The sequence below is a fragment of the Sinocyclocheilus grahami genome, unplaced genomic scaffold (genome assembly GCF_001515645.1).
Source record: "Sinocyclocheilus grahami isolate Dianchi unplaced genomic scaffold, SAMN03320097.WGS_v1.1 scaffold332.1, whole genome shotgun sequence".
NCBI lineage: Eukaryota > Metazoa > Chordata > Actinopteri > Cypriniformes > Cyprinidae > Sinocyclocheilus > Sinocyclocheilus grahami.
The window spans coordinates 242,082-259,044 of record NW_015505511.1 but is presented as its reverse complement, the minus strand read 5'-3'; the positions used below and the strand labels follow the sequence as shown (position 1 = coordinate 259,044).

General features: G+C 37.5%; 1 protein-coding gene across 2 annotated transcripts in view; it reads left to right on the top strand.

Moving 5' to 3' along the window:
• The window catches only part of add3a (adducin 3 (gamma) a), a 79,318-nt gene that overhangs the window by 50,491 nt on the left and 11,864 nt on the right, over positions 1–16,963 (top strand). For both annotated transcript variants that reach the window (XM_016295229.1, XM_016295228.1), the window contains exons 2-5: positions 1,623–1,845; positions 8,155–8,293; positions 12,946–13,097; positions 13,565–13,645. In XM_016295229.1, coding sequence (XP_016150715.1) covers positions 1,651–1,845; positions 8,155–8,293; positions 12,946–13,097; positions 13,565–13,645 — 567 coding nt within the window. In that variant the 5' untranslated portion in view covers positions 1,623–1,650. The remainder of the gene's footprint in view (positions 1–1,622; positions 1,846–8,154; positions 8,294–12,945; positions 13,098–13,564; positions 13,646–16,963) is intronic.

Below are 16,963 nucleotides of genomic sequence, written 5' to 3'. Positions count from 1 at the left end.
AGATCCGTTCAAAAGTATGGGATCTGTATGATTTTTTTAAAATGTTTTTCAAAGAAGTCTTTTATAGTCACCAAGGCTGCATTTATTTGCTCAAAATTATAGTAAAAATTGAGGAATGTTATTGCAATTTCTGTTGGAATGTGTTTAAATGTAATTCTTAAAATGCAATTGTAATTTCCTGTGATGCTGATTTGATGCTCAAGAAACATGAAATTTCATGATATCTTGAGGATTCTTTGATGAATGGAAAGTTTAAAAAAACAGCATTAATTTGAATTAGACCTAATTTGTAACATCGTAAATGCATTTTCCTATGACTTTTGATCAATTTAGTGCGTCCTTGATGGATAAAAGTCTTAAAGGAGACCTATTATGCCCCAGAATGTGTCTGTGAAGTTCCAGCTCAAAATACCCCACAAATCACTTATTACATCATTTTTAAATTTTGAGTGGAAGCAGAAACAGGCTGTTTTCGTGCATGTCTCTTTAAATGCAAATGAGCTGCTGCTCCCCGCCCCCTTTTCCAGAATAGTGCTGTGCCTTTACAGCTCCTTCCTCGGATACTCTGCTAAAAAACATATGTTTGGTTTTAATTATGTCTATTGCTCTGAAATCATGCTTTTTAAACCATATTAGTTTCAACTTCTGATCGGCCTTTACGGTTTTCTGAGCGCCCAAAAGCGGCCGTCATGTGAGTACTAAACTAAGTTCTCTTTCATGTCTTACTGCGCTTAAAAACACACATGAGTTACAAAAACAGTTAGTTATGTCTGTGAAGGTGAACAGCTGGGAAAGAAATGGCATGCTTAGGCTATATTAGATCTGTGTGGCAGCAGCGTAATATACAGTAGGGCTGCCAAAAAATAATTCGAATTTCGAATGTTCATCGAATTTAAAATAAAAATCCACATTCGAATACAAAAACGTTGCATTCGAATGATGCACCGGGGACCCGATTATAGCACTTAAACACGGAAAAAGTCAGATTTTCATGATGTCACCTTTAATTTCTTGAAAAATCTTACAAACCAATGGTAGTGGACCATCTGGAGAAATTCAGTGCTTTGACATTTTTAATGCTCTACAGCTTGACTCACACTAGAGAGAGAAATCCACATGTCTGAAACAATAGTGTGTGTATGAGAGAGAGAGAGAGAGAGAGAGAGAGAACAAAAATCAGGCTTAACTAAACCTGATAGTGTTATAGGATAGTGCTGCCCTCCTGTTGGTTGACCTGACACCACCCTTCACTGTTGGCGGGACAGTCCCTCTTTTCTTTTTGTCGAGGGTGAACAAAGAACCAAGTCCATTGTGAATACAGATACTCTCAGGAAGCGAGTTCAGCTAATGTGCGGTTGGCTGTTTTTTTATTGTATTGATCGGTGGACTTATGTGCGTGTTGTGTGGGATGATGAGTCTGTCCTTGGGGCATTACTGATCGAGACCGTTTTGCCTGTCAAATTAAGTGCACAGGTTTCCTCTCTAAGGTTTTTTTGATTCAGTCAGTGCAGTATGTATTGTTAGGTGTGTACTAGGGATGGGCAAATATAAGTATTTAGAGTAATGGCATTTCCACACCGAACATGCGCATACTCAAACTAAATCTCTCTCTTTCTCTCCAGGTGAAGACAGCAGGAAAATTCAGTAGAGATGAGTGGCGATTCGAGACAGGGGGTTGTGACGACCCCTCCGGCCCCCAGCGTGGGGAAAAGGGAGGGCTACTTCGACCGCATCAACGAAAACGACCCTGAATACCTGCGTGCACGCAACATGTCACCAGATCTGCGACAAGACTTTAACATGATGGAGCAGAAGAAAAGGGTCACGCAGATACTACAGAGTCCAGTAAGAAAACACAAAAATGACACTTTGGTGTTCCCAGTGGAAAATGACTGGGCTTGAATCTCATATTATGCTATTTCTCACCAAATCTTGGACTCAATCTTTTTATTAACATGTTTTCTCTGTTATTTGCCTTTCAGCAACAGGTTTTGTATTTCTTTTTGGAACTGATTGATCGCAGGCCTCATTAATTTGAGCTTATGCACCTAAATTGAGTAAAAAAGCATTAATTGTGGATAAATTTGGAAATATTCACTCAAAAAACGAGACCTATGATCACTTAGCTCCAAAAAGAAATACAAAACTAATTGAAAGAAAACAAGTTGATGAAAATATTGAATCCTGAATTTGGTAATAATATAGAATAATGAGAAGCCGTTTTTTGAAGGTGACCATTTTTGTCTGGGAACACCACGTGTAAAAACTCTTTGATAAGTCAAGTTTTAGTCCAATGCGAAAACATTAACTAGCGTTTTCAGGAAAAAGAAAATCTTCTTCGGGTTAAAATGATCAGAACACAACATGAGAATTAAAAGTAAAGGTTCCAAAAGGTTTTTTTTTGCATGGATACCATGAAAAAAACATTTTTGATGAGCCAACGAACCTTCAGTGAATGGGTCTCAGAACTGTTTTTTTTTTCTTGGTGTGAAGAACACTTTAAAAAGTATTAAAAAAAACATTTTCCACTGTAAAGAACCTTTTGTGCAATGGAAAGGTTCTATAGATGTTAAAAGTTCTTCAAAGAACCATCAATTCCAATAAAATAACCTTTATTCACCCTAGAATTGGAATCTATGGTTCCATGACTTTTATGGTTACAACCTTTTCAACACACAAAAGGCTGTTTACAGTGGACAAAGTTTCTTTAGTTAGTGAAGTGTTCATCACACTAACAAAAAAATGGTTCTTTTGTTTCTTCTTTTTCTGAAAGGTTCTTTGGGCAAACACAAATGGTTCTTCTATGGCGAAAAACCCTTTTGGAACCTTTATTTTTAATGTTTTGTAAAGTTATTGTACTGTACAGGGATGTTCTTCCACTTTCCCACTGATTTAATCAGCAAGAATGTGCTTTCAACGTAAAAGTGTTTACTTATAGATTTTATAGGTTGTCTCGAGCCATGTGGTTTTGAGTAAATGCCACACTGCCATGAAGTTTACATTTAAAAACTCGGCATGAACTTCTAAAGGTGGTTTTGAACCCAGCTGGTTGCACCTTACACTGCCTCTCTGTTGACAATGAAAGATTTATGGTTTATTCTTGTCAGATGAGTAGGTTTGTCAGACGCTTAATTGTGTGTTTGGTGTGATGTTTCGAGTTACAGCTCAATCATGCGTACAAAGCCACAGCTGCACCATAAAAGCCATCTGGAAGACCACACCCTATCCTTCAGTGAATGGGTCTCAGAACTGTTTTTTTTTTCTTGGTGTGAAGAACACTTTAAAAAGTATTAAAAAAAACATTTTCCACTGTAAAGAACCTTTTGTGCAATGGAAAGGTTCTATAGATGTTAAAAGTTCTTCAAAGAACCATCAATTCCAATAAAATAACCTTTATTCACCCTAGAATTGGAATCTATGGTTCCATGACTTTTATGGTTACAACCTTTTCAACACACAAAAGGCTGTTTACAGTGGACAAAGTTTCTTTAGTTAGTGAAGTGTTCATCACACTAACAAAAAAATGGTTCTTTTGTTTCTTCTTTTTCTGAAAGGTTCTTTGGGCAAACACAAATGGTTCTTCTATGGCGAAAAACCCTTTTGGAACCTTTATTTTTAATGTTTTGTAAAGTTATTGTACTGTACAGGGATGTTCTTCCACTTTCCCACTGATTTAATCAGCAAGAATGTGCTTTCAAAGTAAAAGTGTTTACTTATAGATTTTATAGGTTGTCTCGAGCCATGTGGTTTTGAGTAAATGCCACACTGCCATGAAGTTTACATTTAAAAACTCGGCATGAACTTCTAAAGGTGGTTTTGAACCCAGCTGGTTGCACCTTACACTGCCTCTCTGTTGACAATGAAAGATTTATGGTTTATTCTTGTCAGATGAGTAGGTTTGTCAGTCGCTTAATTGTGTGTTTGGTGTGATGTTTCGAGTTACAGCTCAATCATGCGTACAAAGCCAGTTGCACCATAAAAGCCATCTGGAAGACCACACCCTATTACACGCACACCACCGACTTCCACATCTTGTATATAAACACAATCCAGCCAGCGAAGCACCTCTGACCTACAGTAGAGAGAGATTATAGTGAACGCGCACACACACACGCGCGATTAGTTAACACACACTGGAGAGATTACAGTGAGCATACTGCACAGATTACACTCCTGCAGACATTTCAGCAAACGCATACTGTGTTTAAAGGAATGTTCAGAGTTCAATACAAGTTAAGCTGTATGGATGGCATCTGTCACATGCGGCAAATAAATCCAACTCCCACGCATTGTGAAAACAACTACTTATATTCAGCAAGGATATATTCACTTAGTCAAAAGTGACAGTAAAGTCATTTATAATGTCTCAGAAGGTTTCAATTTGATTTAAATTGTTCTTTCAAACAGAATTCATCAAATAATCCAGAAAAAAATGGTTTAGAATATTAATAGTAAGCTGTTTTCTACATTGATGATAATATTAAATGTTTTTTGAGCACCAGCAGTTGCTGAAAATTCAGATTTGCTTTCATAAATTACATTTTAAAATATATTAAAATAGAAAAATGTGTTTTAAATTGTAATAATATTTAACGATACTACTGTTTTCCAGCACTTTTAATCAAATGAATGCAGCCTTGGTGAGCATAAGAGACTTCTTAAAAAAATTCTTTAAAAATTCTTACCGACCCCAAACGGTAGTGAATGCATTTTTAGACCGTGCAAAATCAATGACATTTGTTTGAGAATTCCGCTTGTCAACTTTAGAAATTGCAAGAGTGATTTGTGATAGTGTTGGTAGCATCAGTAAGAATGGGTTTAAAATCACAAACCAATTCTTGATCTTTTGTCTTGTTTATGCTGTTTTGGAGTCCAGATTCTTGAAGTTGCTTGTAAAATTATAATAACTGTGTAATATCCAGTTGTTATTGCATATTTGTGTTGTAAGAAAAAGCATCCAATTAAAAATGTGTGCAAAATGATCTATAATTTTAATATAAAAAATATACAAATTATAAGTGTGGGCATGTTAGCCCATGTTTTTGTGATGGCGTATCCCTACGTTGGCTGCAGGTTTGTTTTTTTGGAGGCATGTTTGATGATTCCTATGGTTAATCTTACATCATGATGTAGTTCACCTCTAAAGCACTTTGCTAAAATTTTTAGTTCAGTTATTTTAGTTTATTTAGTTCAAGACAAGCATCACTTTTACTTTTACCCACACTTAAAGGGATAGTTCACCCAAAAATGAAAATGCTGTCATTAATTAGTCACCCTCATGTCGTTCCAAACCTGTAAGACGTTCATTCATCTTCAGAACACAAATTAAGATATTTTTGGTGAAATTCGAGAGTTTACTGACACGGGTTGCAAAGGGGTGGCAAATTTCCGGAAACTTTAAAAAATCCCTGGAAGATTACAAAAAATCCAGGAAATTTTCCCAAAGTTCTGGAATGTTTCCGAAATCTACTGGAAATTTTCCATCTTTTTGCAACCCTCTTCATAGACAACAATGCAACTGACACATTCAAGGCCCAGAACGATAGTAAGGACATTGTTCAAATAGTCCATGTGACATCAGTGGTTCAACCATAATTTTAAATACTTTTTAGGCACCGAATTGCCTCGATACCATCAAGTATCGAAAAACGTCTCGACGTTCGGTACCAAATTCAATACCTAAGGGGTTAATCTCATCAGCGTCAATGAGCCAATAAGCCTGCAGCATTATGTGACCATTCATGCAAACTGTAGCATCATGCTACATAAGACAATAAATAAGATTTATATTCCGCTTTTACTCAAAACTCACTTTAAACCACCATCGAGTGTTTGTAATAACTTCCGATTGCCGTCTAATGTGTGTTTTGGCCATGCAATGCTGCTGAAATTAAATATGTTATCAGAGCAGCGATCATGGAAGAGAGAACACAAGCAGACAGCGCTGGAAGCTGCAAATGCTCATCAGTAAATCAGTGGAAAATAAATAGAAATAATGATTCTGTCTGAGCTATGCATTTTAAAATGAACACTAAGTAGTGTAAATGTAGCCTAACAGATGTGTAAACTGAAGACTATTTGAGCTTTATTAACTATTTTGCACTGATTTATTGTGTTGGTTACATTTTGTTCCTTTGTGCAGTGGCTCAGGAGATGAGCCTTGGAGTTTGTATAAACATCAACAAGCTGAAAAATAAAACCAAAGTTTTTTTTTTTTTTTTTTAGATAATGTAATCTAGTTCAAATTGATTTCATAACATTGGTATCGAAAAAAGTATAGTTTAGGAACCGGTATCGAAGTCAAGGTATTGGTATCGATATTGAAAATTTTTAAACGATACACAGCCCTATCAGAAAGCTTTAATTAGTGTTTCAAAGATGAATGAAGGTCTTGGCGTAGGTCTTTGGAATGACAAGGTGCGTAATTAATGACAGGATTTTCATTTTTGGGTAAACTAACCCTTTCACCCTGCAGTGAAATTTGGGCAAAATGTCACCGAACAGCTGTTAATGTGCTTTACTTTTACTTTTTGGGCTATTACGTGGGCATTAACGTCATGAATTTATGGCTTCTTTCTTTCTCTTTTTTTTCAGTGTATGCTTGATGAATGATGCTCTCATTCAAATCCAAACAAACTTAAGGGCCAATTTAATTTGCTTCCCGTGTAGTTTGTTTAACCCTAGATTAGGAAATCAAGCCCCAGCGAACTTTCTTGACCCACACACACACACACACACACACACACACACAAAGTCACTTGAGAGTTTGGCAGGGACGGCCCGCACATGGATACACAAACACCATGCCCATTTCCCTGTGGCTGCTTGGCGACTGTGACTATGGAAATCAGACTTTCTTTAGCTCAGTCTCTCTAGACCTGTGGTGCGCACTAGGATGCCCCTGCGGTGTTACGTTAAAGTGCTTTATTGGACACATAGATCAGCCAAAAACACATCCCAGAATGGACAGAGAATCCGTAGATTTGAAGAGGAATCTACATTTGTTTTCCTGTAGTCTTGCATAGCCAGACTTGCATGAAATTCTGGCCAAGAATGACCCAATTAGACCTGTGAAACGACCATTTTCTTTTTTATTACTGTCTGTAGGAAGAATTATCTCAAATATTTGTTCCCACTATAATATGGGTAAAAAAAAAATCTCTATGGTAAAAAAAAATTGGCAGAAATCAAACTTAGTCTATTTTTTAAATTATTTTCATTTATTTTACGCTCAAAGCAAACTATTTCTATTTGTGAATATGTTAACTTTTTCTAAGTGCCTTAAAGTATCTTTCAAACATTTGATGCCAATAACCTGGCAAATCTAGTGATTCATTGATGCTTATTGCAATCCGGTACCATATAAACAACTTCAAAAAGCCATTATTTATCCCAGTACCTGCAGTTTGCATAAAACCAATCAGTCCAGATTTTTACTACTGCTTGACATTTTATGTGCAAAAAACATCAGGCCATCAGTGAACAGAGCGTGCCTGCTGAGACTAGTTTACCTTCCTTTTTCTGATATGCATATATATCTTTGCATACTGTTTGCATGTTAGGATCTCACCAATCTCAAATACAGTGTCGAGTGAAGCTGTACATGCCTCAGTTCACATCCAGACACTTACTCACACCTGTAAATAAGACAAGTCTGTGAGTCTCTGTAAGTAAGAACGAGCAGTCATTGTAACTGAGGCATTGTGTCAGTTTGAGCGCTCTGTCAGTGTCTGTTTATCCTGTGATTCATTTGAGATTCATTCGAGACTCCGAGCAGGTGTGCAGAATGACAGTGCATCATACAGAAGAGCTTTGTACTGCTTCTAAAACCAGTTACAGATGGTTTCCTTCCCTAAACATTGAAAATAAACTGTTCCAGTGGACTGAAAATGAATTTTGGATGTACCCAAAGAATTTAAGATGGTACTTTCATCCTTCACTTCCTTGTTTTTCTGTAGAGAGTCTCCTCCAGCTCTTCAGAGTAAGTGGAGTAGGCCTATGGGTTAATAGACTTAACTAGTTGTCAAGATACAAGTGGAAAAAACGGAGTACAGAGGGTTTAAACATGCAGGAGCGTGAGAGGATTACAGCTCTGTGTCCATCTCTCATTACAGTGTGAGTCATCTCTAATCTCATGTTTTCTTTCTCTTTCAGGCGTTTAGGGATGAGCTAGAGGGACTGATCCAAGAACAGATGAACAAGGGGAACGACCCCACAGGACTGCTCGCTTTGCAGCAGATCGCAGACTTCTTCATGGCCAGCTCCGTAGCCGGCTTCTCCACCTCCCCCCTCAGTGAGTATCGCCATAGTGTGGCTCATCTACACAGGAACAGATTGCAACATTCCTCCAGTCCTCCGATGTCCCAGACTGCCCCACTCCTCCACCTGTTCAGAGTTATGCAGGTCGCTAAATAACAGATATTCCCATAAACAGGCATTGAGGGAGGAAATATGACTAGCCGACTCAGGAAAGCCTTTGCATTCTTTCATCTTACTTCTCCCTCCCTTATCACCTCATCCAGCCCCTCTGCACATGTATCTGTTTTCTCTCTGCGCTCTGCTATGCAGAACTAATCAGCAGAACTTCAGTGAACCCCTTTCAGTGCTTACTGTACATTCAAAGTCATAGCCTAAATCTCATTAGGTGTATGTAGACTATGTACAGATCTAGGGCATATAATAGAAAAAGGTATGAGGTTTAAAAATAAGACATTGATAGTTTATTTAGATATAAAAATTATATAAATGGCAATGCCCTCCTCTCTTTGCCCACACCATTTATGTAAACAAAGTTGCAAAAACAGGCCATTTAAAATGTGTCATGGTTGTGGTTTTTGAATAATGGCTGTCCACATTTGCACATATGAGGTCTGTTCAGTGAAGATTTTGAAAGCAGCAGTTCTCAATCTTGTGCTGTATACTGAGCTCTAGATTTATCCAGCTGGATAAGTTTCCAGTTCTATAACGCATTCTGAAATGAGTTCCGGAGCATTTAAGTATAGTTCTGGAAAGAGCTCTGGAACACTTGGCTATCTAAAGTTCAAGGATGAGTTCTGGAATGCTTAGTTAACTGGAGCTCAAAGATGGGTTACAAAATGTTTAGTCAACTGAAGCTCTAGAATGAGTTCTGCAGTGTTTAGTAAAGTGGAGTTCTGCAAACACTTTTGGAATGTTTAGTAGGGCTGGGCAAAAAAAATGGATTTTTCGATTAATCGTTTTTTTTTTTTAAATGACGTCGATTCGATATCGATTCTCAAATGCCGTTCCGGAGCATTTAAGTATAGTTCTGGAAAGAGCTCTGGAACACTTGGCTATCTAAAGTTCAAGGATGAGTTCTGGAATGCTTAGTTAACTGGAGCTCAAAGATGGGTTACAAAATGTTTAGTCAACTGAAGCTCTAGAATGAGTTCTGCAGTGTTTAGTAAAGTGGAGTTCTGCAAACACTTTTGGAATGTTTAGTAGGGCTGGGCAAAAAAAATGGATTTTTCGATTAATCGTTTTTTTTTTAAATGACGTCGATTCGATATCGATTCTCAAATGCCGCGAATCGATCTGTTCCGGTGTTTATTTCAGCACACATTTAAAACAAGGTCTGATTAACGTGAATCTTATCATTAATCTTCTCCACTAGATGTCACCCTTATTTACCTTGCGCGATGTTACAACAGAGAGCCTGTCATTCATTCAGAGCTTATCATGGCCATACGCGTGATTCGCAATGCTCAGGTGAAATGCTATAAGTAATACTATAAATCTGCGGAAGCATTTGATATCACGCATAAGGCGCCATGATTTCGCAATGATTGAATTGCGGATGGCGAGGCGCACTGTTTTGTTTACTACACGCATACTAAAGCGCGGATGACGCTCGTGGTGTTTTCAGCTTCTGCTGTGTCACCTATATGATGATATGAACACAAATGTCATCTCCAGCTGCTCTGAGAGTCACTTCATTAGCATTTTACAGTTTCATTTGAGAAAACTACCGTCATTTCACATACACAGCAGCTGCAAGTTCGTCACGGCAACCGGTCAAAATAAAAGTTTAGTTTAACGTGAAGAAACTGTCAGAATATAGTACTATTTACCAGTCTTAAGTCTCAATGCTACTACTGCTAATAAATATTAATAAATATTTATTTTTAAAGGAATAAAAATAAATCTTTCTGTACATCTGTTTTCTTTTTAATTTTAACAGTAAACCTCTGTTGTGCAGAACTTTGTTTGCCAAAAAATAAAAGGATTTAATTTTCACTTGATTAGGATAAATTAATGTTTTATGCCTTCATCTGATTACCATAAAAATTAAGAACATATTATAGGGCCCTATTATTGTTTAAAAAAGGACCCTATAAAAAAAAGGAATAGATTAAAAATACAGGCATGTCTTTTTATTAATTCACCATTTGTAAACTGATGTTTACTGTCATTTTTTTTTAGAAATATCAATAGCAATATATATTATTTAATGCTCTAAACAATGTAATGACATCAAAAAATACAAGTTTTTTTCCTAAAATGTTTTGCCGCATCATATGACCCCTTTAAGAGGTTAATGAGTTCACACGTAATGTAAAGACTGTTTAATTCATACTGGAAGCCGGAGGGTGCTCTTGCACAGAAACTCCCCATATCCATAGCAGAAGAAATACTACTGAAGATGCTCCAGGAAGGTATCCAGTTAGCGATGAATAAAACGCGCAATGGAGGTAGAGACATTTTAACTGATGAAACTTCAGGAAAATAAACATACGACTGCACAAAATATATGGTTTATCGGTGTTCTTCGGTCTTGGGTATTTTTATAAGGAAAGTATATTTATAATGCAATGTTAATCGACATGGCCTTTATCACTGTATATAATACTATCATTCTGTAATATGAAACCACGTCTGGTCACAAGAAGAAGTATTTCAAACACTCGACTATGTTATTAAGTTAATTTGAAGAAAAAGCATGTCAATAAATTATATTTTTTATACTTTTTTGGACAACAATTTTGTAAACAGGCTCATACACATGCAAAACTGTATCGCACACATGTTACTGTAGTACATTTATTCAAACCGATTTTTTGTGCACCGTACAGCCCTAACCAAACCAGTTACCGATTGTAAAAGGAGCTCGAGCTCCTAATTTAGCCATATAGGCTGCTACTCCTCAATTTCACGTCCGCTTTCCGTGATGTCGCTCCGCACTGTCACAACTAGACTTTATCGTTATTATCGCAGGAAGACTAATTCTTATCGTGGGGATAATTTTTACCGGTATATCGCAAACGGTAAGATATCACCCATCCCCATTTCAAACTCTTATTGGCTTGCTTTTCGTTATCTCTGCGTGCCTGCGACTTCAGTTCCTGCCGAGCGCGTTTTTTCAAGTGCAGGAATTTTATTGTTAATCGGCTCGGGTCCCGTATTTCACCAGACCACGTTGAAAATCTCACTGAACAAATAACGCATGGTCTGAGTAAGTAAAATGGGCATTGTTGCATCGTTTTGTTTTTAGACGATATACCCTACACGAAGTACGTTTTTAAAAGCCGTTTTACTGTTATTTCTTGATAAACCTTCCTATTGTTTTTGACTTGTGTTTTAATATGTTGGCTAACGTTATATGAAGATTAAGAATTCTGTCAGGCTATTGTTCTGCATTTCCCCAGCTGATTTGAATAAATAAGCTATGCTTTGGCCGACGTTGAGTGTATGCTCTTCTTTTTTTTTTCTTTTTAACGACCGCCTAAAATGAAATGATGATAACGCTAGGCAAGTGTGCGGCAAGCGGAATTCATTGAGGGATTTGACAGTGTGATTCATATTTTAAGTATTTAAAATATAGGCTATTATATATAATACACGCACACACACAGGTTTTTTCTTCTTACCATCTTTTGGTGGTTTCTTGCTTTTAGACTAGTCGGATACAAAACTTTTGTTTAAACGACAGTCAAATTAGTCGTCGCGCACATCCCTAGTCTGAAATGAGCTACGGATTTTTTTAGCCATCTGGAGTTCAAAGTTTAATTCTGGAGCGTTTAGCCAGTGGAGATCTAGAAAAAGTGCTGGATTATTTAGTCAACTGGAGTTCAAGGTTGAGTTCTAGAATGTTAAGTCAGCTGGAGCTCTAGAATGCTTTCTGAAATGTTTAGTAAAGTGGAGTTCTGGAAACACTTTTGCAACATTTAGTCATATGAAGTTCAAGGATGAATGTTTCTAGTGAACTGGAGTTTAACAACGAATTCTGGAACGTTTAGTCAGGTGGAGCTCAAGAAAGAGTTCTGGAATGGAAAGTATACTGGCGTTTGCGAATGATTTCCTGATACTCGTAATAACTGGAGGTCTGAAATGAGTTCTGGAACAGTGAAACTCAAGAAAGAGTTTTGGAATGCGTAATCAACTGGAGCTCTAGAATGAGTTATAGAAAGTTTTTGCAACTAGAGTTCTGTAATATACAAACTGCCATTCTGAAAAGTCTTGAGTATTCTTGATGTGAAGTGCTGACTGTGTTTATTGTAGTTGGATCTTTTGTATGGCTGAATTTATTTTTTATTTTTTATACTATTATTCGATTTCCTTACTGTTCTTTGACCAGAATCCCTCAAGGTTCTAAATAAGCTACGGTAAATTGATTACAGCAGTGTTTTTAGCTGTATAAACTACATCAGTCTTAACTAAAAACATCTTTATTAGATTCAGGCATATCAGTGTTTCATGGACACACTCAAGGTGTTATCAGTTAATCAGGACACAGCACTTGCTTTTAGTCTGAGTTTGATTAGTATCAAGGTATCGATTACACCCGTTTGTTGTCCATTTTCAGCAGTATAGAAATGTCAGTTTCAAGTTGTGCGCTTAAGTGGGCTAATAAATCTTTAAGTGAAGTCCATCTTATAAAATGGTTAAAAACCTGTTCTTGAATTGTCCCTTGTTGCTCTTATTTCCCAGGTTTGGGCATGGTCACCCCAATAAACGACATGTTCACCATGGAGTCCAGTACTATGGTCAAGGGAGAGAAACAGATCCGCTGCAAACTGGCCTGCCTCTACAGACTAGTGGACCTGTTCAGTTGGGCCCACTTCACAAGCTGTTACGTTACAGTAAGGCACAGCATATTATAATTATTATCGCTGCCATAGATTAAATATTATACTTGTTTTTGGTGTCAATATTGTAGAACAAGGAAGTGAAAGTGAATTATGTACATTGTGTAATCCAGGGTTTCGCAATCCATTCCTGCAGGCGATAAACATTATAGTTCCACTAATCAGACACTCCCAGTTTAATACATGGAGAAAGATATCTGCTTTCCCATTCATCATCAAATTAAGTTATTATTAAATTATACATGTCTACTTTTGAATGGCTGTTAATGGACAAAGATGCTTTTTCTCTTCATAATGCTGTAGTTACAGCATCTGCACTCATGCTGAATAGCTTAACCAGGTGTGCTAAAGAAGGAAAAACAAAGTATCCGGATGCCTGTTGGAATAGATGAAGAAACCGTGAACTAACTTGATCAGGAGAGGAAAAACAGCTGCTTATTTGTGTGTTTTAAAACTTGTAGGTTCGTGTCAGTAAGGAGCAGGATCATATCCTCATCATCCCCAGAGGACTGTCCTTCGCTGAGGCCTCTGCGTCCAATCTGGTAAACAAACTGTCTGTCTTGCATTATAATGGCAGAGCCTGATAGCGGTTCTGGGAACGGCTCGAGCATCACACCACAGGGCTGCTGGGGTCACTTTGAGTGGTGGCTTTAGTTGAACTTACATTCCAGTAAGACTTCAAATAGATTGGATTCAAGCTTGCGCGGTTCTTACCATCGGAATTCATTTATCAGTTGATTAAATGATAAATAATTACTTAATGTTTCCATTTTGATAGCTTCAGGTTATATTTTGTGCTGTTTTGGCTTTTTTTTTTTTGTGTGATCTAGCAGTCTGATTAAATTATTAATGAGACAATAATATTGCCTAGAGCTTAATATGTGCTTTCCTTTGTGCGTTTGGGATTTTTGCAGTCTGATATGTGCTGTGCACAGAGGGAATGCATTGGCAGACCTTGACTGAGCTCAATGCTCGTTGCCAATGTGTGGCATGTGCTTAATCAGCCGGTTATTTCTTTGAAATCTCAGAGTGGGTTTTGGATTTGTACTAGCTTGTGTGTTCATGTCCGTCGGTGACTTTTAGTTGTTCATGCTTATTATTTTCTAATCGTATTGCGGTGGTTCTTAATCCTGGTCCTGGAAAACCCCAGCCCAAAGTATACTGTGAGTAGCTAAACACGTAGCCCATACACTATTTGATAGCATGTGTGAACTCAACACACTATAGTGTACTAGAAAAAATCATCTTTGTCCAGTGTCTGTGCTATATCTCTCCAGAAGTTATGAACGGTTAATGTCTTTGTACTCGTTTAAACTAGAATTGTGTGTATATCTTAACCCACACAAGTGCTCATAAACACGAAAGTCTATTCTTCGTATTCGCCTCCAGTAGTTTTTCGTTCCGTCTCTTTTGTTTTTTTCAACTGTGAAAAAGCCCTAGATATTGTTGCCACCTTGTGGACCAATTAATTTGTGCAAAAACACTCAAGGTGTTTGTCTACACTTGTTCACACTGGATCTGGAGTCAAATCAGATTCTGTTAAAGTCAAAGCTTTTAATATGTTTATATAACCACCCTAATAACAACACACTTTTGAAGGTAACATGGTAAGTACCAAGGTTTTTTCTTACTACCGCCATATAACAAAAGTGCACATGTCAAGTTTATACAAGCATTTGCGACTGCATTTACACCCTTGCTAAGAGTTCACTTTTAGCTCATATCTGCAAACCACAAGTTAGTTGGTGACGAATAGAACCGAACCAGTTCTTGAGGTTTCGCTTTTGAGCGTTTTTCTGTCCCGCTGGCATATTAATGAGTTTTGACACGCTGCTCGTGGTGGATGCTGTTTTGACAAATTCCTGCCAATCAGGTGATTTAACACTGGAACAGATTTGTGAAGCACATTTGTCCTCCTGCCTGCAGCATTTATGACTCAGTGAACAGAACTGAAAGCACTTGAGGCGAACAGTGGCAGTTTCCACACTCTTGTGCTGGCTAATGCTGTTTTTAATACAGCGCTATGCTGAATTGTGTTTGGGCTTGAGTTACGACCAGTGCCACAAACACATTTTTCACAGTCATGAAAAATACACTCAGTCATTGTGCCATTTCAGGATTAGGGCAGATCAGATTTTGTGGTCATTCATAATAGGTGCATGTTGACCTTTTATGCATGGATCAAAGCCAGTACAGGTTTGTCCAGTTTCTTTTTGTTTGCATGGACAGTGAGAGTTAGATAAAGACAGATCTCGTTTGCATAGTCAGAACATACAGGATTTTTTGTCTCTGTGTGTATGAGAGCGATAGAGCGAGATCTCAGTGTTGCTGACACAGTCATTCAGAGCTCCTGTTCTCCTCTTCTGTGGGCGTGGCCGTGGGGATGGTGCCTGCTGGAACGAGGCCAGCAATCTGGGTCAGAGTTTTATTAACCCTCTACACGATCACTCACTTTCACACTCTCCCTTCTACACTCATTATTTCACTAAACCCACTTAACAGCGAACAACATAACATTAACACTAGATTTTAGCACTTCTTGAAGAGAAATGTCTGTGCCTTGATGCAGGGGTGTTGCGGGTAGTCAAAAGAGCCAAGTTTCTATAGGTGCGTTCCAATTTGGTTACTTATGCACTCTTCAAAGCTATTTTGTGGTATAAATAGTGTGATAATTACATATTAGTTAATAATCCCGAAAAGTGTCTTCAAATACCTAGATGATGCACTTAATGATCACCATCAGAATGATGTTGGATGGCAAAATAACCATATATAATTCATAATTCCTAGACCGTTGAGTATATAGTGCATAAGCTGCATCCCAAATTACGCACTATGCACTGTGCATTTATACACTATGCACTTATGTGATATGTACTCAGCCATGTAGTGTATGAATTGTATATGCAGTGCTGGGTAGTAACTGATTACATGTAATCTGGATTATGTAATCAGATTCCAAAAATTAAGCACTTGTAATTATTACATTTTAAATCAGATTACAGTTAGGCTACTTTTTATGGATTACATGATTACATATTGTTCTGGACAAAAACATTTCAAACCTGGAAGACTTTGGGTGTGTCATTGTTGGTTCCATGTTTATTCATGCAGTGAACATTGTTTTTGTGAGTTTAGTTCATATTTCAATAAGTTAGATATTTTTTATCAACTTACTACTATCACTTGGGCCTTTCCTACAATGCACAATAAAAAAAAAGAAACACAATATGGGGTATTATTAATGTTGATAGCCCACATTGTGCAGGATGTGTTACACACCGAAGTTTAAGACTACTGAAAAATAAAATTATGGGCACATTAGCAAAGTTTTGCAGGCTAAAAATGTCCATTATATAATGTCTGTAATGTTTCAACGTATGAAGCACATCTCACACAGACGTCACTTTCAAACCAAGCAGCTTTCTGTTGGTCAACATGGGGAATCCAACCTGAAGCTGTTGAGAAAAATGCATGGGGAAGTTCCCAATCCCATGGATTTCTATGGAAACGACTGGATTTTACCCATGAAAACCTGCCAAAGAACAGTATATGTGGCCACACCTTAAGAAGTGTGTTCAATTCCCTAACCGCAGGTATGAGCAATGTTGATTAGTAGTGTTTTGCTAAAGCAAGCATCACTGTAACTCTTACATAATGTGGCATGAGATTTCATGTCTGTGGAGCAACTGCTGTAAACCGTTCCAAATGTTCATGTAACAGGAAATGCAACTTGTAGTTTTGTTTTTGCCTTTTTATGCTTCTTATGTGGCCTGTTGAAAGTGTTTATTTCACTCCATAAAAATCTAGGAATATGCTTTATTTATAAAGATGACTATTCATGTTTTTGCTGGACTGTT